Source organism: Mytilus trossulus, chromosome 1, assembly GCF_036588685.1.
Source record: "Mytilus trossulus isolate FHL-02 chromosome 1, PNRI_Mtr1.1.1.hap1, whole genome shotgun sequence".
Taxonomy (NCBI): Eukaryota; Metazoa; Mollusca; class Bivalvia; order Mytilida; family Mytilidae; genus Mytilus; species Mytilus trossulus.
This window is the reverse complement of record NC_086373.1, coordinates 11001638-11024739: the sequence shown is the minus strand read 5'-3', so window position 1 is coordinate 11024739 and position 23102 is coordinate 11001638. Positions and strand designations below refer to the sequence as shown.

The 23102-nt window shown below is 32.3% G+C and overlaps 2 protein-coding genes across 2 annotated transcripts; both read right to left on the bottom strand.

Moving 5' to 3' along the window:
* Positions 1-9220: 9220 nt before the first annotated feature.
* LOC134715083 (growth hormone secretagogue receptor type 1-like) lies at positions 9221-11055 on the bottom strand. The gene is made up of 2 exons (XM_063576983.1): positions 10955-11055; positions 9221-10645 (listed from the first exon to the last, which is right to left on the bottom strand). Exons 1-2 carry the CDS (start codon positions 10964-10966, stop codon positions 9359-9361), a joined length of 1299 nt encoding a protein of 432 aa, XP_063433053.1. The 5' UTR covers positions 10967-11055; the 3' UTR covers positions 9221-9358.
* Positions 11056-19449: 8394 nt separating this feature from the next.
* Positions 19450-23102, bottom strand: LOC134715080 (growth hormone secretagogue receptor type 1-like). Its single transcript, XM_063576968.1, has 2 exons — positions 22945-23102; positions 19450-20868 (listed from the first exon to the last, which is right to left on the bottom strand). Exons 1-2 carry the CDS (start codon positions 22948-22950, stop codon positions 19522-19524), a joined length of 1353 nt encoding a protein of 450 aa, XP_063433038.1. The 5' UTR covers positions 22951-23102; the 3' UTR covers positions 19450-19521.

The following is a 23102-nucleotide window of genomic DNA, read 5'->3' as shown; positions in this document are numbered from 1 at the left end:
ATGGGATACATGTAGATCTGACCACAGCAGTATATACATAATTAATATACATACTTAGTATACATTCACTTATACGTAAAGAAGTCATTGGTGTCAAATTGGTTAACTGCGGTTTCTCTCATTTTGACCTAGAATTTGGGAATGTTAAGTAGTTCCCACTGTGTTAAGAGTAGTATGTGTATTTTCATGCCTTACTGTATCCAAATAACATGTATGTACCCATTGCCATTATTTCATACATGGGAATAAATAATATATTTTGTATAAAAAGGAAAACTTTGTCACGAGGATAAGTGTACGTGAACTGAAATGCTTAAGAAATAAATACAAAATAACAAAGTTTGCTTTAAAGACAAGTTTGCTTTAAAGACAATGCTTGCTGTCTTTACTTTATTTACTCAGTGCTCTCTACTTTAGTCTAAAAAAGTTCGACCTTTCAAAAATCGCAAATATGTTGTCAATTATAATGCATGAAATATTTGTTTTTTGAAATAAAACTAAGGCAACAAGTCGCAATTTATTGAATTAATGATAGGCAAACACTGCTTCTTACTGAACAGACACTAAAAAGACAAATTACAAAAATACCGATTCAAAACGCAAAGTCCCGAATCAAATGGCAAAAACGAATGCGCAACCACATCAAACGAATGGATAACACCTGTCATATTCTTGACTTGGAACAAGATTTTTCTCATGCAGAATATGGTGCACTAACCCTAGTTGGCTAATCCTCTCAATTTGTATGTCAGTCGCATAAAATTCCATTATATTGACAACGATATGAGAAAAAAATGTAAGGTAAGAATGTCAAAAATAGGGATACAACAATCAACATTCTGTTTTTATTTTAATCGTTTATAGAAAATAACAAATATGTAAAAAGAATCATAAAAAGGCTTATAGACAAAAAACATAAGTTAAAACGGAAGACAAGAATACAGAAATCTACCTTAGCACACTTAGTATTTTAATACAATAACATGATGCATAAGTACAGAGTCACGTTATATGTAACAACAATATCACAGAAAACAGAATAAACAGTAAAGGTAATATTCAAATAGACAAACAAAAGAATATTATAACATGACTGTTATTAAGATGATAAACAACGTCAGTACCCATAATCTATAATGCAAGACCATCGTGTATTATTTGTAAGGTTGATACGTAATATTTATCAACAAGGTATCTTACGATGAACCTCTTTAGAAAAAAAGACGAGACGTTCTTGACCTAGATACCCCTTTGTACACTAACTTTCAACTCAGACACAGGTGACCGTTTACAAAAATCTGAGTAGCAGCTGCAAGCTCTTGAATACCAAATAAGTTTTGAAATATATCTGTTAATATGCAGGGGAAGTTGATATATTGCTACTTAGGTGTTGGAAATTAGTAACTTAAAATCAAAATCGTTTTGTCTGTCATAGATTCTGGTACTGAGATGAACTCATACGTTAAATTCGTGGAAGAAGAAGTCTTTAATTTCTAGTTCCGATGAATATATTTAGGGAATCCAATCATATTAAAATAAGAAGAGGCATACAGTTTGTTATCACAGACAATGTGTTGAAAAAGTGTACCTCCAAATTCAACAAATATATTGTTAATTATAAACCCCAGCATACTGATCACTTGTTTCTCTCAGTCCATGTAGCATAAACAGTAAAATCACAAAAATACTGAACTCCGTGGAAAATTTAAAACGGAAAGTCTCAAATCAAAAAGCATGTTTTACTCTTTTGTTCACTATTACCATAATACGCCGTATGCTATCCCAAAGTAATAAATTAATAGCGTACGCTACCATTTGTATTTAACTGACTGAAGGCTCCAACCATACCATTCAGAATGGGGGAGGAAATTTGTAATCAGGGACCCATGTACATAGACGCTTGCAGTTTTTTACATGTTATTTTCTTAAATGAGTTATATTTTTATCGAGGAGTTATAAGTTAACCTTATTACTATGTTTTTTTTTTTAAATATAGTTACATCAAAGAAATGGTTGATTAGTGAAAACTGCCAGAATATTGAAATGGTCTGTATTTTTCTTCCAATATTGACAAATTAGCCACGCCAAAGTTCACAGTAAAACTTTCTCAATACGAGACGAATTCCTCGACTGCATTACCTGTCTCTACTCATTCCGTATGATTCCTAATGAAATTTTAACTCTTCGCCTCTTTTACCAATCTGTTTGTATTCAAATCTGTGGTGACGTTTGAATTTTAAAGAGCGTACTCTATGTATTACTGGTGAATGTTTGGTCAGGGATTTTCATACAAAAAATTACCTAAAACCATTACTAAATTGTCCTTAGATACAAGGCTTTGGTTAGGAAACTAAGCTGTACCTTTAGAAAACTTATTCTCAAAGGAATATCACATCCTTATCTTTACGGTGATGTTGTTTATATACAATCTGGGTACACAGATTTTGATTAAACGTGTTCTCAAAGGTCACCAATTCAACCTTATTCGCGGTACTACAATCCTTAGATACCTTATTTTGGCATTTCACAAAGTAGTGTTTTTCTCTGTGACTGTTAATTCGACTTATGAGTGGGAATGCCCCTTTGGTATCTTTCGCCTCTCTTTAAATGAGGTCTTTACACTAAATTCATTAATACTATTAATAATAATAATTCCTAATCTAAATAGAGTTACACATTTAGCTATAAAACGAATCTTTTCTGAAACAAACACACACATATATATGAAAAAATGAAATAAAACATTGTTATGAAGTATACAATTTTCAAAACAGGTAAACATTGCAAATTCATATATTAGTTTTCGCAGCATTCAAATTATCTCAACAATATCTTAAGTTTGAGTAAGAGTGGGAAAATGGTCTGCATATAAATTACAAAGCTTCTTAATGTTCCAAGTAATTTAAAAAAAAACTTTTATGAATGAGCTTGTACTTGAGGTTGATTTCTTCTAATGAGATATTTGTAAGTTATTCGATACAATAGATGCTGAATATATAAAAGATTTCTTATACAGCTCTGTTTTTGGCTTTTGGAAATTGTAACTGTTTACAAGACGCATTCCTCATTATATTAGTTTTTTTCTTGATTTTTTTATATGAAATTGAAGGTCATTATGAAATGAGAAAGAGCCTTTGTCACAACAACATGAACACCCACGCTGTACCTCAGTTTATGAATAAAGTTGGCAGCATTACCAAATGTGGGTGTTTTGCCAAGTTTGAGTGTTACTGTACATGTAAAAACATACACCGTATTTCCCATTTAATGTCATGTCGATCCTAAAGTACGTAAAACAATAATTTAAAACACGTTAAAGTTGAAAATGTTTTGGATTGGTCACTCCACTATATTTACAGGTAAATTATAATATAATATGTCTTAGACAATGAACAGAGAACCCGTCCAAGAGTACCTATATCCGGTGGTGATGATACAGAGTGTTATTATGATTGCCAATTTGATAACTCTCCAACTGAACTACATGGCGTAGAAGTTAACACCTATAGGTCAACATTTATACTATTATCTTATTTTTTTTCTTCTCGGTACCCCAACAATATACCTTCTTTCGTCGTTTTGAGAAAGACAGATTTTAAACATTTGATTAAGTAGTCAATGAATTGTTTACAACAATATCTTATTCCTGCTATTTTTGGCGCACCCTACTTCCTTTTTTTGTTTCCAGAGCTGGCAGAAAGTAAGCCATTGTGAAATGAGAACGAGGCTTAGTCACAACCACATGAACACCCACGCTTTACTTCAGTTCATAAATAAAGTTGGCAGTAATACCAAGTTAGGGTGTTTCAGATTGCAGTTATGCCAAGTTTGGGTGTTATAACATCCATCATATTTCCTCTTAAATGTCACGTCGATCCTTTTGTAAGTAAACATTTAATCTGACATATAAATTGTAAATAAAATAAAATGATTTAACTTTTTTCAATCTAATTTTGACAAATTCAGTTGTTTTTCTCATTTTAAATGTTTCAAATACTGGCAATAGTAGTATAACGCTATTCGAAATTTATAAATCGATTGAGGAAAAAACAAAACCGGATTACAAACTAAAACTGAGGGAAACGCATCAAATATAAGAGACCTACGAAAAAACAGAAACACATTGAAATGTAACACACATAGAAACGAACTATGATAAAACAATGGTCATTTCCCTGACTTAGTACATAATAAGAAAAAAAGCATTTTTTTGGTTTGCTTAGTGGTATGGTTTTAATTTACTCATTGTTAGGAGCTGTAATATACCCTATAAATGCTGAATGCTGCCTCATTTTGATTTCTGATTCTTGTCACATTGGGAATCATATCAGGTCTTCTATTTTTATACCTGCAACCTTTATCTGTGTATTGCTACCATACATAAAAAAACAAAATGGTATGAACCTTCAAAATTAGCTCCTGAGCGGAAAAGCAGAAAATCGGTAATGCTACCGAGTCATTTGGGTTAGTGTCTTTTATATATTTGTGCTTTTTCACAGGACATTTGCGCTTTTTAAATATGGACATATGCAGATTTTGTATAGGGCATTTTCGCGTGTACAATATTTTCTTATGGTTAAAAGTTTAATGGTCATCATATAGTACATAGGTAAGTTTTTATTAAATATCTAAACCCAAAAGAATAAACAACTTGCAATCTATTCTGACTGGTTTTTCGCCCTCATGTCAATTACAGTGCTATAAACAAGAAAAGGTGGTATGATTGCCAATGAAATGAAACAACTATCCACAAGAGACCAAAATGACACAAAAATTAACATCTATAGGTAACCGAACGACCTTTAACAATGAGCAACGCTCATACCGCATAGTGATGTATAAAAGGCTTCGAAATGAAAATGTAAAACAATTCAAACGAGAAAACTAACGACCTTATTTAAATTTTAAAAAAATGAACGAGAAACAAACGACAACCACTGAATTACAGACATGGGACAGGCACATACATACATAATGTGGCAGGTTTAAACATGTTAGCGGGATTGCAACCTTCCCCTAACCTTGGACAGTGGTATAACAGAACAACATAAGAACTATAAAAATCAGATGAAAAAAGCTTAAATCAACAAATGGACAAATATACAAGTGGACATGAGCGAGTACTTTTACATCCCAACAACAAAAAGACACTAGGAACAAATCTGAGAGTACTCGCAGTTAAGTGACAGCTAGTTCAAAGCCACTAACAACTAATAAAAAAACATGCACCTAAGACTTAATTATCAATCTGTGCACATCCAACATTCAATGGATATAGTGTAGAGACGTCATAAACCGTCAGAGAAAAAAAACCATGACCTTGTGCAATTCCAAGACACAGGTATCGACAGATTGCAGATCCATGAAATTTGTATATGTATACAACATGCTTGTAATATCTAATTTGCTTTTAATTTACTGATAACAAAATCAATATTTATACCAATAAAACAGTATTCGATGATCTTATTACAGTGTTGAATTGGTAACCTTTTAGAATAAGTTTATTTGAAGGACCAATAAGTTAACCAGGATCATTTCTAAATTTCCGTGCACGGTTAACAACATCTCTGTGGAAATGAGGATGCGCTATCCCGTTTGAAATAAGTTTTGGTACAACCAAACTTCAAATCAAAATCTTTATATCTATGGAAATATTTAGTAAAGGTTTCAAGTAATTTATGGGAACGATATCCCTGGTTTAATAACCTAACAGTAAACAGTTCGTTGAAATCAAAAACGTCAAAACAGACACGGGCATAGCGAACGAGCTGTGAAATATAAACACCGTAAAATGGTGCCAAGGAAATATCACCATGCATCTAAAAATTGTCCCTTTTGTCGTAAATTTGAGTGTGGAGTTTCCCGTTTAAAACCGAAATATCTAAATCTGGGAAAGGACAGTTATTACCGTTTACATTTGATTTATTTAAATTAAGTCCCTTGGGACTTGACTTTTTAGCAGTATATTGAAAAAAACTCGTTATTTTAACGAAAAACTATCATCAAGATAACGGTAAGTGTTGGTGAATTTATCAATTAAATACAATTTCGACGGTGCTTTACAGAGTTTAGTCATAAACTGTGATTCATAACAGTACAATAACAAGTCTGCTATTAAAGGGGCGCAATAAGTGCCCATAAGGATACCTACAACCTGTCGATAAACTTTGTTGCCAAAACGTACATAAATACAAACAAGGAGAAATTAACAGCTTCAATCATCTCATCACACCTCCAGTAAGTATTTTTAGCATATTTGAAAAACTAAGTATGTTCTTATCCCAGGCATAGATTACCTTAGCCGTATTTGGCACAACTTTTTGGAATTTTGGATCTTCAATGTTCTTCAATTTTTTACTTGTTTGGCTAAATACATATTTGATATGAGCGTCACTAATGAGCCTGATGTAGACGAAACGCGCGTCTGGCGTACTAAATTATAATTTTGGTACGTTTGATAACTATTTACACCACTGGGTCGATGCCACTGCTGGTGGAAGTTTCGTCCCCGAGGGTTTCACCAGCCCAGTTGTCAATATTTCGGTGTTGACATGAATATCAATAATTTGGTAATTCTATAAATTTCCTGTTAACAAAACATTGAATTTTTCAAAAAACTAAGAATTTTCTTATCCCAGGCATAGATTTCCTTAATAGCTGTATTTGGCACAACCTTTTGGAATTTTGGATCCTCAATGCTCTGCAACTTTGTACTTGTTTGGCTTCATAAATATTTGATATGTGCGTCACTGATGAGTCTTATGTAGATGAAACGCGCGTCTGGCATACTAAATTATAATCCTGGTACCTTTGGTAACTATTTACCTTTCTCATTAGAGAAGAAGGCTTTATTCCACTTGTATTTTTGTCCATCTGATGAGTTGTACTGTTATACCACTGTCCCAGGTTAGGGGAGGGTTGGGATCCCGCTAACATGTTTAACCCCGCCACATTATTTATGTATGTGCCTGTCCCAAGTCAGGAGCCTGTAAATTCAGTGGTTGTCGTTAATTTGTTTTATCATTTTTTTTTACATAAATGAGGCCGTTAGTTTTCTCGTTTGAATTGTTTAACATTGTCTTATTGGGGCCTTTTATAGCTGATTATACGGTATGGGATTTGATCATTGTTGAAGGCCGTACGGTGACCTCTAGTTGTTAATGTCTGTGTTATTTTGGTCTTTTGTGGATAGTTGTCTCATTGGCAATCATACAACATCTTTTTTTATATTTAAACGAGTTGCAGCAAATGCATTTGCATTCAGATTTACCAAAATGACCATTTAATTAAATAGGAAAACTTTTGTTTGATAAGATATTGGGGAGATGTAGTGTAAAGAATAGAAAAATCAAAACTGTCAACAGAACCAAAAGGACCATCGAAAGCACGTAATTTATCTAAAACATCCAAAGAAATCTTTATACTTCAAAAATAGTTTATTGCACAATGTTCATATATTTTATAACAATAAGTGTTTATTTCTAAATTCTTAACTCAGATGCCTGTTCATCACTATAACGAAATCTAATGTAATTATCCTACTGTTGTTCAATGATAAAAATTCATCGTGACATATACATTTTTCCTGTACCTGTCTCTATAACTTTATGCTTTAATGACTGTGTCAATGGGAACTAACACATACAAGTTTAATTTATTTACGTTACTGATTGGAATTACAGGTACACGAGGTAAAATATCTGGTCAAATTAAAAAAAGATGTATCAAAATTTAAGGCGCAAATGTTCATAGTGTTTGGAGCGCAACTGTCCTATCGTGTTACAGGCGAAAAAAGCGCCAACGTCCTATTCCAAGGCGAAATTCTACAGTAATCCGGATTGTTATTAAATTTTGTGTGCATTTATAAAATGAATTTCAAAATCTGAAATATGTTTTGATTAATTTATTGCTGAAATGATACATTAACCATAAAGTTGTTATTACTCTTCTAATAATATAATAAAATATTATTGTTTAGATTACACTTGAAGTGTCATTAAAACATTCTTTAAATTACAACTGTTAATAATTTCACCCAGAGCAATTTAATGTTCCACATAGAATATTTTTATATTGTAAGAATTTTGTATTTCGTTTGTATAATCCGTTGCTATGACCGTAATATGAACTAAATGACCTTTAAGTGTTTGACCATCATTTATTATTCGTTTAATAGCTTTGCGATAAGTATGTCCATTAATAAGATGACTTAAATCAGAAATGTTTAGCGAGACAATATAAAACTCCCACAATTTCACACCAATAGATGACAATATGTCCAACCCACGACCTGCCCTCTTTTTAGAATTAGAAAGGCTGAAAACACTTAAATAGCTCAATTATTTTGATGTATATTGTATTTCTCTTTGAACAATGGTCGGATGTTTGCCTTTCAGCAATTTGTTTTTGTGGTCTATTTGACACACATGTAAAGATAGTTAAATAAGTGTAAATTATAGGTAAACAATTCATTTCGTAAACGAACAAACAATGGTCTTGTCTAGATTGAGAGTTGATATAAAGAGTTGTTTTACTACAGTGCAAATATTTGCGTGTGTCGATACGTGCATAACATGCTAGTTAATCGTCAAAATGATAGAGATCTGAGATTTCAGTATTGGATATAGGAAGGTTTAAGATGGTAGATTTGTTTTAACCATGTTGACCCTAAATCCATCGTTATACTAACTCTTGGGTCTATTTGGTTCTTTAGCAAAACACTTATCTACATTTGTTTAAAAAGTTGTTATAATTTCATCTACTAATATAGTATAAGGTGTTTTTCTCTTACTCTGTAGGTGTTCACCTATACATGCAAACATTTAAAAAAAAAATTGCAAAACTTTTATCAAAACTGTCATTCAAAGCAATGTGTTTTTTCCCTGCAATTAGCAGTTGAATCTTTTTAATTTGAAAACATAGGATTGTTGCTAAACTTCCGTATTCCGTTCTATATTCCGTTTCCACCGTTTAGCAATACCTGTCTTATAGGTACCTCAATATTCAAATAGTACTTAGTTTTACTCATTTTTCTAAAATGTGTTAGGCCAGTTGATCCGATGTCAATCAACGCAGTATTATAATTTAGTACGCCAGACGGGCGTTTCGTCTACATAAGACTCACCAGTGACGTTCATATCAAAATGGTTATAAAATAGGAAACACAGATGCTGCTGTCAAAAGGCATATATATTTTTTTTCTTTTATATATCAATTTAATACATGGCACTCTTTTGGAACGCAGTTGCTCTCGAAATTCAGACAAGAAATATACAAAAAGCAAAACTTTCAATAAGTGTTTGTTTTTAGAATATAGAGAACAGTGTAATATGTATAATGTTTGGTCAAATTATTGTTAATGTTTAAGATGTTCTAGTTCATATGCCTGATCAAATTCACTTTTGTACGATTTCTTCCAACATACACCAATGCTTTTGGTCAATTTTGTAACCTCGACACGGAAGTGTTTGTTAAGGAAACTGTAAATTATTGGATTGACGGCGTTGTTCAAGTAGTTGCATCTTGAAAATAATTTGAGAAGCACTTGAACGAACCCAGACGAGTCTTTTTCAATCTTTTTATATATTGTTCTACAAATCATGACACCAACTGAGGGCAAATAGCTCACAATAAACGCAATGGTTACGGCGATGAAAATTTTTGTCGTCCGAGAAGCTTTAATATGAGACAGTTTTTCTGATAAATTCGACACTTTTGATTTTGTCGATAAGTTTGAAAATGTTCTTCGGAATTGTTTTTGGTTATGTCCTACTGATGAGTGGTCATCGCTACTTTCACTCGATAACATTCTACGTCGGCCATTTTGTCCACTTGTAACACTTAATCTTGGAATCTCACCTATAATCATATCTTTTCTTCTTTTAATTGCTAACCATATCAAAAAGTACAATGCCGACAATGTGATTAATGTTATTAAAAACACTAACCCTAACATCAGATAATAAATCATTTGGAAGGTGGAGTCTTTGTATTTTTGATCAACGGAGCAATCAAATCCGCATAGATTTCCGGAAATTCGTTCTCTTTTTGTTCCGAATAGAACAACCGCGGGACTACTCAAAATTAACGCCAACATACCAGCTGATATAGACATACATTTTGTTCTTTTTCGATTACCAAAACGTAAAGGCTTGCATATTTTAAAGTAACGATCAAAAGCAATCTGTATTAAGATCACTGCCGATGCATACGTAGTGGCGTTTTCAACAGCCCGGAAAATTTTACAGGCTATGTTTGAATAGAATGAGTAATGATAGAGTAAATCATATATGTCAATTGGCATCACTACGACACTAGTAATAAAATCAAACAATGCCATGGCAATGATAAAATTGTTCGCTGACCTCTTTTTTGACCGGAAACAGTAAATATAGAGAACCAGTGCGTTTCCGAAACACCCAACGATCATCAGTAAAAATTGAAAGATGATAACTGGAAGATACAGAACAGCCTTTCTACGACTCAGTTGTAATAATTTTGGGTATATCCAGTCCTCGGTAGAACAGTTTGTTATTGCTGAAAACGGAACAGTCGTAAAAGATGTATTCTCCATGTATCTGTGATAGGAATTGAGTATGTTATGTTCGCTGTCCTCAAACATGGCAGAGGGGACAGTTGGTATCTGTAAAAGAAAACAAATTTTAATCAATCGCATGCTTTAATGTTTTACCATTTTTACTTTGTGTCTGGTGTGTTGTTTTGTGTGTGTTATTTTGTGTGTGTAAAAGTTACAACTTATCTTCATTTGGAATCCTATGTTCTATCATTAGTGCCTTCCTTATTTCTCGAGAACAATAAGGTTTCCACAGAACAATGAGAAAGAAATTATATTCTAGTATTTTATATATCGACAACATGGTTTGACATCTCGTTTTGCATCTCCCGAAATTATGCTTTACTACTAATTTAATCTATGTATTGTTCACCATACTTCAAATGTCATTCGTCCTATGCTGTCGGAACAGATGGTATAAGATGAGAAAGAGGCTAATCACAAATATATGGACACACAAACTTTACTACACTTTACTACTGTTGAATAATATATTGAGTTGGCAGGTAAACTAAGTTTGAACGTTAATGTTGGCAGTAATGCAAAGTTTTGATGTTGTAAACATCCTGCTTCCTCCATATTTCCCCTAAAATGTCAAATGTCATGTCAATCTTTATTTACGTAAAAAAGTTAACTATACATTTTGTCTTTTAAATTATTCTGTTCAATTGTATTGGGCGAATTCAGGTATTTGAAGGGTCTAGTAACTATTAGCTTCTGAAGGTGAAGGTGTTCATTCCATGATTTTTGCGATAACAAAATGGAATGTTTTTTCTTCTTTTTCAATACTTCACTACACCTTACTTGTACATGTTTGTACTCATTGGCTTTTGTTGCACTTCTGTGTTTCTGTTGTTCCATTGATTTCCTGTTGTACGTAGTTGATGTGTTTCTCTCGGTTTTGGTTTGTTGCCCGGGTTTGTTTTCTCGCAATCGATTTATGACTTTTGAACAGCAGTATACTACTATTACCTTTATCTAGTTAGTCTTAAGTATGAATTTTAATCTACGGATTCTGTATGCAAGTCCTGCGAAGCGATTTCTAGCAATAATTTGTGGATTTTGTGGATGATGTTACTGATTCTTATTTAATTTTTTTTCTCCAAAACTAAAATTCATCTTTTTATCCGTATAAGGTATTTTTATCTAGTCATTAAACAACCATCAATCAATTAATGATTGTTTTCTGGACCCATTTTCTCTTGTGACCTCACAGAGTTAAATGAACTTCTGTAATGTCAAGCAATAGGGACATAAAGCGATAAGGTGTGTTATTATACTTTCTGTAATAACCACTAATACAATGATTAAGATATTACTGTATGTTTTTCCTTCCTTCCTACTTATCCCTTTCGCAGATATCACCACCACTGTTGTGGAATATTTGAGTAAACAAAATAACTGTTTTGGAATAGGCTGTTTTTGGAGCACATTTCCACGTCAAAATGATAACTAGATTTTGACGTCATATCGTGTTTTTACATCTGGGAGATATAAGTTACAGAAACATTATTTGAATTTTGTTAGAACCTTTGTTTTTCACATGTATGAACCTGTTCTTAAGATCGTTATATAAACTAAATGACCATTAAGTGGTTGACCATCGTTCATTTTTCGTTTAATAGCTTTGCGATTAGTGTATCCATTAATAAGATGACTTAAATCATATATATTTAGCGAGACGATATAAAACACCCACATTTTACACCTCTGTCCTCCCCATGACCTGTCATTCTTAAAAACAAAACACTTAAAAGCTAAATTGTTTAGATATATATTTTCAATTACTATTTCTTAAATGGTTTGATGCCCGCTTTTTTGTGAAAGTAATAATTCTTTTTGATTAAAAATTCTTTTTGATTAAAAATTCTAAACAGCAGTAACACTAAACAAGTTTGAGGTTAAGCTTTTACTTAGTGAGCAATTTTCACTAAACAAATGAAATACTGAAAATGAAAATGAACACAACAAGTGCAAACTTTCACACAAAAGTCATTTTAATAATCGAAGGATACCTAAAAGTGGAGCATATGGAACCAAGAAACATATGAAGAAATTGTTAAACCTTTTGCTAAAAACCCACAGAAAAGAGACAAGATAAACCCTTTTTTTTTGCTTGTTCGAAACTAAGTTAATATTTATTGCAGCGTTATTATTGAAACGTGTAAACCAATAATATCAAATTTATAATCAAATAAAAAGGCAAACATCCGAGTTATTGCGGTAATGAGAGGAGATAAACACATATGGAATGAGTATGACATGTATTTAATTAAGCTATGTCACAGATAAAAAAAAAGATGTACTTGAATTTCTTGCTTTTTTAATATCTCAGATACTGCCTTAAACATATATTTTATCATACAGTGACCAATGTTTTTTTTTATACTTTCTCCATTCTTTAGATGCAAATAAAATTAAAAGTAAATATTTGTAAGTATGAAGTTCTTCAATGTGGAGATGTGGAGATGTGAAAAAAACGTACTAAAACAATATTCATCATGCAAAAATAAGTAAACTGTAGTCTTAATAACAACTTATTATGTATTATTCAAATATATTTTTAAATCGTTGGTCTTTTTGTATTATGAAAAAAAAAATATTCTATTATCATGTTTCACCCTGTAATTTGTGAATAACAAATATCACTCCGTAAAAACAATAGCATTTACTTGATCGACAATTAAAGCTATGCTATCCTAAAAATCCAAGAAGAAAAAGGAAAAAAGATAACTAACTAAAAAAAAAAGGGTAAAGAAGAAATAAATTCTTTTTATGTCATAAAATATCGTACTTCGTAGAGAACATGTGTCGTCTAATCTACAATCTTATCAGTTGTGTCATTTCGAGCATGTATAACAAGATTAAGCTATCGTTGCACACAATCTACCTCCTTCTGAAGTTTTCCTCAGATTTTGCTTGTTACCTTGATTTGTCTCGTTATAATTGATTTACGTGAAACATGTACTTTTGCTTGTCTTTAGTCTTATTTTGTTTTTTTTAGCCCTCTCGTTATCACTTTTCTTATGGACTTTGAATAACGAATTGATGTCTTCTGACTCTTTATTTAAATTGGTTAACTAGTGTCGCCTTTATCTGTCTCAATTGTGCTTGTTCTCTTGTTTTTTTTCTATTGTTTGTCCTGACACTTGTTTCGTTGGCTTTGTTATGCCAAGTTGTTACTTGTTTTCTGAGAGTTTTTATTGCTTGGCCTCACACTTGTTTTGTTTGCTTTGGTACGCCCGTTTGTGCCTTGTTTATTGGATTTCTATATGAATGTTTGCTCTGACAATTGTCTTGTTGCCAATGTTATGCCCCGTTTGTGTCTTTTCTATATATCTATTCTAATGTTTTCCCTGACACCTGTCTCGAAGCCTTTGTTATGATCCGTTTTTTTCTTCTTTTTTTCTTTATCTCTATTTAAATATTTGCCCTGACACCTGTCTTGTTGCCAATGTGTTCTCTGTTCAAATTTTTTTCTAATAATTTTTCATTTAATTTTTTTGCACGGACACCTGTCTCGTTGTCTTTTATGCGATGTTTGTATTTTTGTCTTGTTCTCTTATTCTAGATTTTTATGTGTGCCCTTATTCTAGTTTTCTGTTGTGTCTTGTCCTAAAGATTTCTAGTTTTATGTCACCCCTCAACCCTCTATTGCTGTCTATGTTTTGCTATGTTTGTGCCTTGTTTGCCGTCTTCCTATTGTTAATGTTTATTTACCACTACACCTATCAGGTTGTCGATGTTTTGTCCCGTTTGAACATTGATTATTTATACAAATTTTACCTTTCTAGCACAGATAGTGCTGTAGCTTCTGTCTATCAAAATTTAATAGCTACCAAATTTTATTTTACAGATTGAAATTATAATTGTTTAAACAGGATATAAAAAATAGACGGGTTTCCTAAAAACAATCATTATTGCCGCGAATGCGTATCCTGTGTTTGGACATGTTTCCTATGTAAAAAAAACTTTATATAAGGTTTCCTTGGTCGGGTTTCCCCAGTTTTACAACCTAAGATGATGATAATTGGAATAATTATTATGCATCAATATGGCATTTTTCGAATAACAAATGATTGAAGTTGACGTTATACATGTTAGGGGACGACCATTTGATATTCGGGGGGGGGGGGGGGGGGGGGGAGTAAGGTTTTGTTTTTGATCGGTTATTTATTTTTGTATGCTGAGAGGACAGATTATTCATTTTCTGCACTATTGAAGCAAGATTTTTCATTTTCATTAAAGAAAAGGGACTGGTTATTCATTTTCACAACTATATTTAAGATATTCGAAAACATATTTGTTAATTGGTCCGAAACCACTATTATTTTGTAGTGCATTTCTTTTAGAACAAAATAAAAAAAAATCCCACCTGCGCTTTCTCAAAGAAACTTTTACAGTGTGTTGTACTACTTTTGGGACAAATTATATCAAAATTATAGAAAACTTCATCGCCCCTTACTCAAAATATGGACAATTTTATCTTTTATAGGGCGTCTTGAAATCTATTGACAGCTTCCGAAGTGCTAATTTTAAACCTTTTTCAGCTGGACCAAATTTTTTTACAGTGTAATTTCACCCCCTACTTGCAATTTGAGGCATTAAACATGCAGAACTAAATTTGGAAGGGGTATACAAATTAATGGCAAGTAACCCACTGTCAACACTAGGGACTATACCAATTATGAATAATACATGTAAAGTCAAGTCATTATGTACCATTTAATCAGAAAAGATCAGTATCCTCTGCAGAAATTTTAAGATTCAAGATTTCACTCATAACCTCAGAAAAATACTTGTGTACAAGAGGACAATATAATATACAAACATTTAAAGATAATACATAGTGATACAGGACAAACGAAACAAAAATACATAGTAATAAGTATATTATAAAAGACAATTGGTATAATTAGATTAAGTATTTTATAATTTTCTTCATGAAATGAATCATTTATATTCCCAAGCAATATACATGTATAGCATACATACATAGTATTAAAGTTAATTTAGTTGGTTTTACCTAGACTCTTCCAAAAGATTTTTTTGAAGGGTTTTGGAACCGCTGAAGGCCCAAGAAGCTATAGACCTGCTGAGTTATTTATTTTCAATACATTGCAAGTGAGGTTATTTATTTTCAAACAAACATTGAACAAACCATTTATTTTTGTGATTATCAAGGCTGAGTTATTTTTTTTCAAAATTCTCCTCCCCCCCTCCCCAATAATATCAAATGGTCGTCCCCTTATCAAATAAATACACATTTGACTTCTAAAATCCGAAAAACTTTTTTAAGGTACGATGTTGTATAGTTTAATGAGATCACTGCAGCCAGCTTTTAGTCGTTAAAACTTTTAATTCCCTAGTTATAAGAAGCCGTGTGAACACTTTATTCAAATGTTGATATCTATAAATAATAAAACTTCCACTGTTTAAAACCATCGCATTTCTTGTTTGCCCCTTTTTAACAGGTATATGCATTTAGTCTTAGATGTATAATTTTTTATCAGTTTTTATTGGCTTTTGAACAGATGTCAGTTTTTCACTCTCAAAGATCTGATAGCTTGATAGCTTTCTCAATATAACTGATAATGAAACATCAGGAATACCAAAGCTACATATCAGTACAGAGGGATCAATCAAACTACTAAAGGGAGTAAACGCAAGCAAAGCAAATTGTCCAGACAACATATCATGCAGAATTTTGAAAGAGTGTGCAGAGTCAATGTCACCATATTTACAGGATGATATTTACAGCTATTTTTCACCAAATCATTATAATATCATAGTGTATCACAGCACTGGCTAGTTGTAATATTTATCAAAGGTATCAGGATTATAAATTAGAACGCCAGACGTGCGTTTCGTATACATAAGACGTTCATTTCAAACTATTTATAAAACCAAACAAGTAAAGTTAAAGAGCATTGAGGATCCAAAAAAATCAAAAAGGTTGTGACAATTACGGCTATGGTAATCTATGCCTAGGATAAAAATAACTTATTTTTTTCGAAAAATTTAAAGTTTTGTAAACAGGAAATTTATATAAAAAAAAGTACACATTATTGATATTCATGTCAATACCAAAGTGCTGACTACTGGGCTGGTGATACCATTGGGGACGAAACGTCCACCAGCAATGGCATCAACATAGTGGTGTTAATAGTTGTCAAAGGTATTAGGCTGGTAATTTTATACGGCAGACGCGCGTTTCGACTACTTACGACTCATCAGTGACGCTCATATCAAATTATTTATAAAGGCAAACACGTACATTGTTAAAGAGTCACCGAACTTTTCTCAGATGTAGATCTGTACTTAGCATTTGTGTTTGGTGGTGATTTATAAGTTTCCTGCCGTGTCTACCCTGCGTTTTGTTGGATGTATTTCTATTTGTATCTTTCAGTCGAGTAAATATAAAAATAGAAGATGTGGTACGACTGTGGTACGACTGTCAATGAGACGTCTGTCCACAAGAGACAAAAACAACCATTAACAACTATGGGTCACAGTACGGCCTTCAACAATGAGCAAAGCCCATACCGCATAGTCAGCTATAAAAGGCCTTGATATGACAACGTAAAACAATTCAAACGAGAAATCTAACGGCCTTATTTATATAAAAAAAAATGAACGAAAAACAAATATGTAACACATAAGCAAACGACAACCACTGAATTACAGGCTCCTGACTTGGGAAATGCACATATATAAATAATGAGGCGGGGTTAAACATGTAAGCGGGATTCAAACCTTCCCCTGACCTGGAACAGTACAACATAAGAACGAACTATAAAAATCAATTGAAAAAGGCTTAACTCATCAGATGGACAAAAATACAAATGGACTTGGCCGGGTACTTGTACATCCCGACAACAAACAGACACTAGGAACAGATCTGACAGTTATCTGACAGCTAGTTCAAAGCCACTTACAACTAATAAAAAATCATGCCTCTAAGACTAAAGCCTTTTCAACTGATTTGTATATATATAGTTTGTTTAGATGTTGTGTCGTCACACCACTGTCACAGATTAGGGACGAGTTGGCGCCTTCAAAATAGTTTAATCCCGCCATACTATGGGGCTGTCTGTCCCAAGTCAGGAGTCTGAAATTCTGTGGTTGTCGTTTGTTGCTGCATTACACATTTTCGTTCATTGTTTGGTACATAAATCAGAAGCCGTCCAGTTAATTTCTATGTCATTTGGTCTCTTGTGGGGAGTTGTCTCGTTTGCAGTAATACCACACCTTCTTTTTTTTATACTTGACATCAACAGGAAATATAGCTTTGAATTTATAATTGTTATTGCATTTCCAAGAAATATAATCACAATGGAGTATTTTAACATGAAACCTCTGTTCTATGAATTCAGGCAATTCCTGAAATGGTCCATGTCCAAAATACAGAACAATGTGATTTCCTTAAAACTATTCAAAACATCAGCATGACACCGTAAAACTCAAGTAGTGTCGAATTCAGTTTTTTCTTTCTTATAACTCATGATCTGCTTGCGCAGTTGTTTTATTAAAGGCGCACGTCCTCTTTAATGAACTATGTTGAGAGAGAAATATGCAAGAGCGTATTTTTTTTAACTAAAATACCGGAATGTCAACGCCATATAATGGAGAAGAGAGTATGTTATTATGCGATAGATTCTATTTTGAAATCGTACATCTTTATCAGTATCGAGATGCAATCAAAACATGAAGCAGACCTTCCTTCTTTTAGCAGTTACATTAACGTTTTGATCAGTAGGGTCTATGGGTTGTAAAAAATCATTGAAATTAGGATTTGAGCTACGCAACATCATCAATTGATATATCTTTATGTTAAACCAAAGAACTTTACAAAATGTTTTCTTTTTTTTCGTTATCTAAAGAAAAATCTGTATGCGTTCTGCTTCAAACGAGTACAAAACAAGTCGACCAGTGTTGATTCCCAATGCCGAAACCGAATGTTCGCTTGAATATCGATCCATCAAACTAAAAATATAATGTATATCTAGCACTATAAAAATTGACAACAAGTGATAAACGTTTAGTAAAGGTGTTTGATTCATTTAGTCGGCATTTATTCTGATGAACCAACTTTAGTCATAACAATAATAATACTTCTTTTTTAGTACATGACGTCTTCCAATTTAATAATTCGCTGATCACATGCTTCTCTTTGAACGTGTATCAGGTCTTTCTACCTAATCAATTAGATATTGTAGTCTTGAATCCAATTTTGTATTTATAAATATAACTATGCTTGAAAACAAGTATTATCAAAAATACCAGGATTGTAATTAGGTGCACCAGAAGTCTACAACTCAAAATAAAACAGTTATCAGAGCAAATCAAATACAATTTTTTTTTTTGAAACTATTAAAAGTTCCATAACAAACTATGACGATAAACTTTAATTCAGTAGCTGTGAGTATTCATAGTTCGGTACTGTTGTGTCTATTGACTTGTATATTTGTTGTGGGAATAATCGATCTAATTTGTTTTCAATTGTTGTGCTTTTGTGCCATTGTCCAGTGTAGGTGCGTAGTGTTATGCTCTCATACCACTGTCCCATGTTAGGGGGAATGTTGACCGCTTACGGACATGCTTCATCCCGCCACGCATCATTAGTCTTTTTGACGGGGAATTGATTGGTTCGAGTAAAAAGATCATGCCCAACAAATAGCTTTTGCAACTATTAACGGTAAGAAGTCTTTTCTTCAAACAATTTCGTAGGAATAGTATCTTACATTAATAACAAAAATTCACATTATTGTATAATAGCATTATTGTGAAAAACTGGTATCCGACTAGCTGAAGTCTCGAATCTATTTTAAAACTAATCATATAAAACATAAAAAAAAAAGATAAACACTATCTTGAATGTCTGTGTTTTAATGCTAATAGTAAACAGCAAAATGTTTGATATGCAATGTTTTATAACATTAACGTTAATGCTTCAAATGTTCCAATTCATATTCATGAGTACGTTCACTTTTGTATGAATTTGATCTAGATGAACGTCCTTTTCGCGAAGATCCGGAAGAAGTTGATAATGAGCGGGGTCGAAAACGATGCTTGCAACAGAAACCAATACTCTTGGTCAATTTTGTAATCTCGTCACGGAAGTGTTTGTTGAGGAAACTATAAATAATTGGGTTGGCGGCGTTGTTTAAGTAGTGGCATCTTGAAAACAACTTTAGGAGCACTTGAACGAATTCCGACGAGTCTTTTTCGATCTTTTTATTTACAGATCTGCAAATCATTACACCAACAGACGGCAAATAGCTCAATACAAACGCAATGGTAACGGCGATGAAGATTTTTGTCGTCCGAGAAGCTTTTATATTGGACAACCTTTCAGATAAGTTTGAGAGTTTTGATTTAGTTGATAAGCTGGACATTGTTCTGCGGAATAGTTTATGATTTTGTACCACTGACGACGAATCGTCATCACTCACACTTGATAACATTCTTTTTCGGCCATTTTGCGTAACACTTTGTCTGGGGTTTTCACCGATAGTTACACCTTTCCTTCTTTTGATTGCTAACCAGATTAAAAAGTATAAAGCTGATAATATAACGAATGTGATTATAAACACTAACCCTAATATTAGATAATAAATAGTTTGGAAGGTCGAGCCTTTATATTTTTGATCAACGGAACAATCAAATCCACATAAATTTCCGGAAATTTGTTCTCTTCTTGTTCCGAAAAGAACAACAGCTGGACTACACAAAATTAAAGCTAACATTCCAGCTGATATAGACATACACTTTGTTCTTGTACGATTACCAAAATGTAAAGGCTTGCATATTTTAAAGTAACGATCAAAGGCAATCTGTATCAAAATCACAGCGGATGCATATGTAGTAGCGCTTTCAACAGCTCTGAATATTTTACACGCAATGTTAGAATAGAATGAGTAATGATAGAGTAAATCATATATGTCAATTGGCATCACTACGACACTCGTAATAAAATCAAACAATGCCATGGCAATAATAAAATTGTTCGCTGACCTCTTTTTCGATCGGAAACAGTAAATATATAGAACCAGTGAGTTTCCAAAACATCCAAAGAGCATCAATAAAAACAAGAATATGATAACTGGAAGATACAGAACAGCTTTTCTTTGACTCAGTAGTGATAACTGCGGGTATATCCAGTCTTGGGTAGAACAGTTAGTTATGTTCATAAATGGAACAGTCGTATTCTCCAAGTACGAGTAATTGTTAAAAGAATTATATATGGTATACCCGCTGTCTTCAAACATGACGGATGTCACAGTTGACATCTGGAAATAAAAAGATGAATTTGTTTTAACCAAAAAAAACTAGCATTTTCTAACTATCAACGTCTTTTATGTGTTGTACTGGTTTTAGTGTTTGTGTCTGTGTTAGATTATTGTTTATTTCTACATGAATGAGTAAGGAGTTTGAGATGATATAAAATAATTGTTTTATTACGGTATCATACATAAAAAAATGGATTTTTACATAGCATTACACAAAGTACATAGATATTGCTATAATTACAAAAAAATAGTGTGGATCTTGTATCCATATGTCCTTAATACCCACTGGATTGTTTACCGGTGACTTAGTGATAGTTAAATCCGCCACTTTATACATAAGGAAATGCATGTACCAAGTTAGGAAATGTCAGTTGTTTTCCATTCGTTTAAGCTTTCGATTTTGCCATTTCATACGGAACTTTCACATTTGAATTTTCATTTGATTTCGGTATTTCTGTTATTTTACTATTTGCTATGCGATACCGGGGTTTTGTTCATTATTAAAGACCGTACGGTTACACTTAAATGTGTTGAATTTCTGGTCTCTTGTGGAAAGTTGTCGAATTTAAATCATATCACGTCTTATTTCAATACAAGCATGAGCTATAGGTTGTATAATGTTCCGTAAACTTCACAATCGGCCCACTGAACAATTATGAATCTACCTCTAAGAAATCAATCGATCGAGTTATTCTGGCTAGTCTACATTTTGTGTTTGTAAATATAAGTAATGACATGGACGTATGATAGCTTAATTTAAAATTTAACGGAGGAATTTTGGGTTTTTAATTTATTGTCGCCTTGTATCGCTTTCCTAAATGATAGTAGTAGTATATAAGTGTGGGTGTCAATTATTTTGTCAAAACATTTAATTTAGATTAAAGATTATGAAAAATTAACCGACTTAAATGGCTGTATCCTGAAGCTAGTTTCTTTATGTAATAATTCAAAAGGATTTTAGTATATACACGATAAAGACACAATTATTTGATTTATTATTTAAATAATGAAGTTATTTGCTTCCGTGAAATGTTATTGTCCCTAGTGTGCATAGTAATCCGACAATATCCTTTGTGTAAATAACACAGACATTGTTTGTAAACAATATTGCATTGAAATATTTTGAACTCGTTCTTTAGAAGCGGTCAAAATAATAAATATTCGTTTAGAATTTGTTGAAGTATTTGAAATATGATAAACAAAAAATTCACACGCACTTAATTCTCGTTCATTGACTTTGTGGTTATAAAGAAAGACTCATTTTCACTGTGGTCTATATAAATATGTTTTTAAAACATCTTTTCGAATTAGATTTAACGTTTAGAACATCTTCGTCAGTTACAAAGACCTCATCAACGATACAAGATATATAATAGGCAGTTTCGTCAACAAAAGGCTCATCAGTGAAAAATTTGTATCAAACAGTTATAATCAAAACCAACATGGAAAGAGTTAAAGAGCGCATTGAAGCCAAAACCAAAAATTCAACCAGGTTTTGACAAATTCAGCAAATTTTTAAAGTAATCTATTTCTAGAATAGACATTCCATTGGTTATGCGAACAAATTTAAATTTTGTAAATAGATGATTTGTCAATATAAATATCATCTGAAATAGGTTTATCCATATAAGTTATGTTTATCTTTGATTCTTTATTTAATTGAACAATTTTCCACCAGATATTTTAAAGTTGTGTTGAAAACTGAACCTTCCGACTGTTATTATTGGGTTTTTTCCTGAACTAAGAAATTTTATTTTAGTGAATTTCGGGAAAACTTGGGGGATACATTAATACTTAGTACATTAATTAAAGGTATAATATGTAATACAATCTAATGCATTAATTAATTATTATTAGTTATTCATGCTAAATTACCTTTAACAAATCAAAGTTTCAAAAAAAAAAATGTTTTATTGACCTTATGTTGCTTTCAAAAAGTTGACAATTATTATATTATTTTCAAGATTATAGGTCATGTTTAAAAAATAAAAATAAAATAACGAAATCATTATGTTTTTTTTTCTTCTTTTGTTTGTTCTATATATGAATATCGAATAATACATAAACATTTCTTACCTCCATTTAAAATAAATTAAAAATTCACAATTCACTTAAAATTTAATAACGCACACTCTACAGTCTAATCGTCTATTAAGCATGGTTACGTAAAACCTATATTTTTCTAGTGGAAATGTTTGCTTTCTCCCACATTTTCACACACTTCCGGTTTTTAT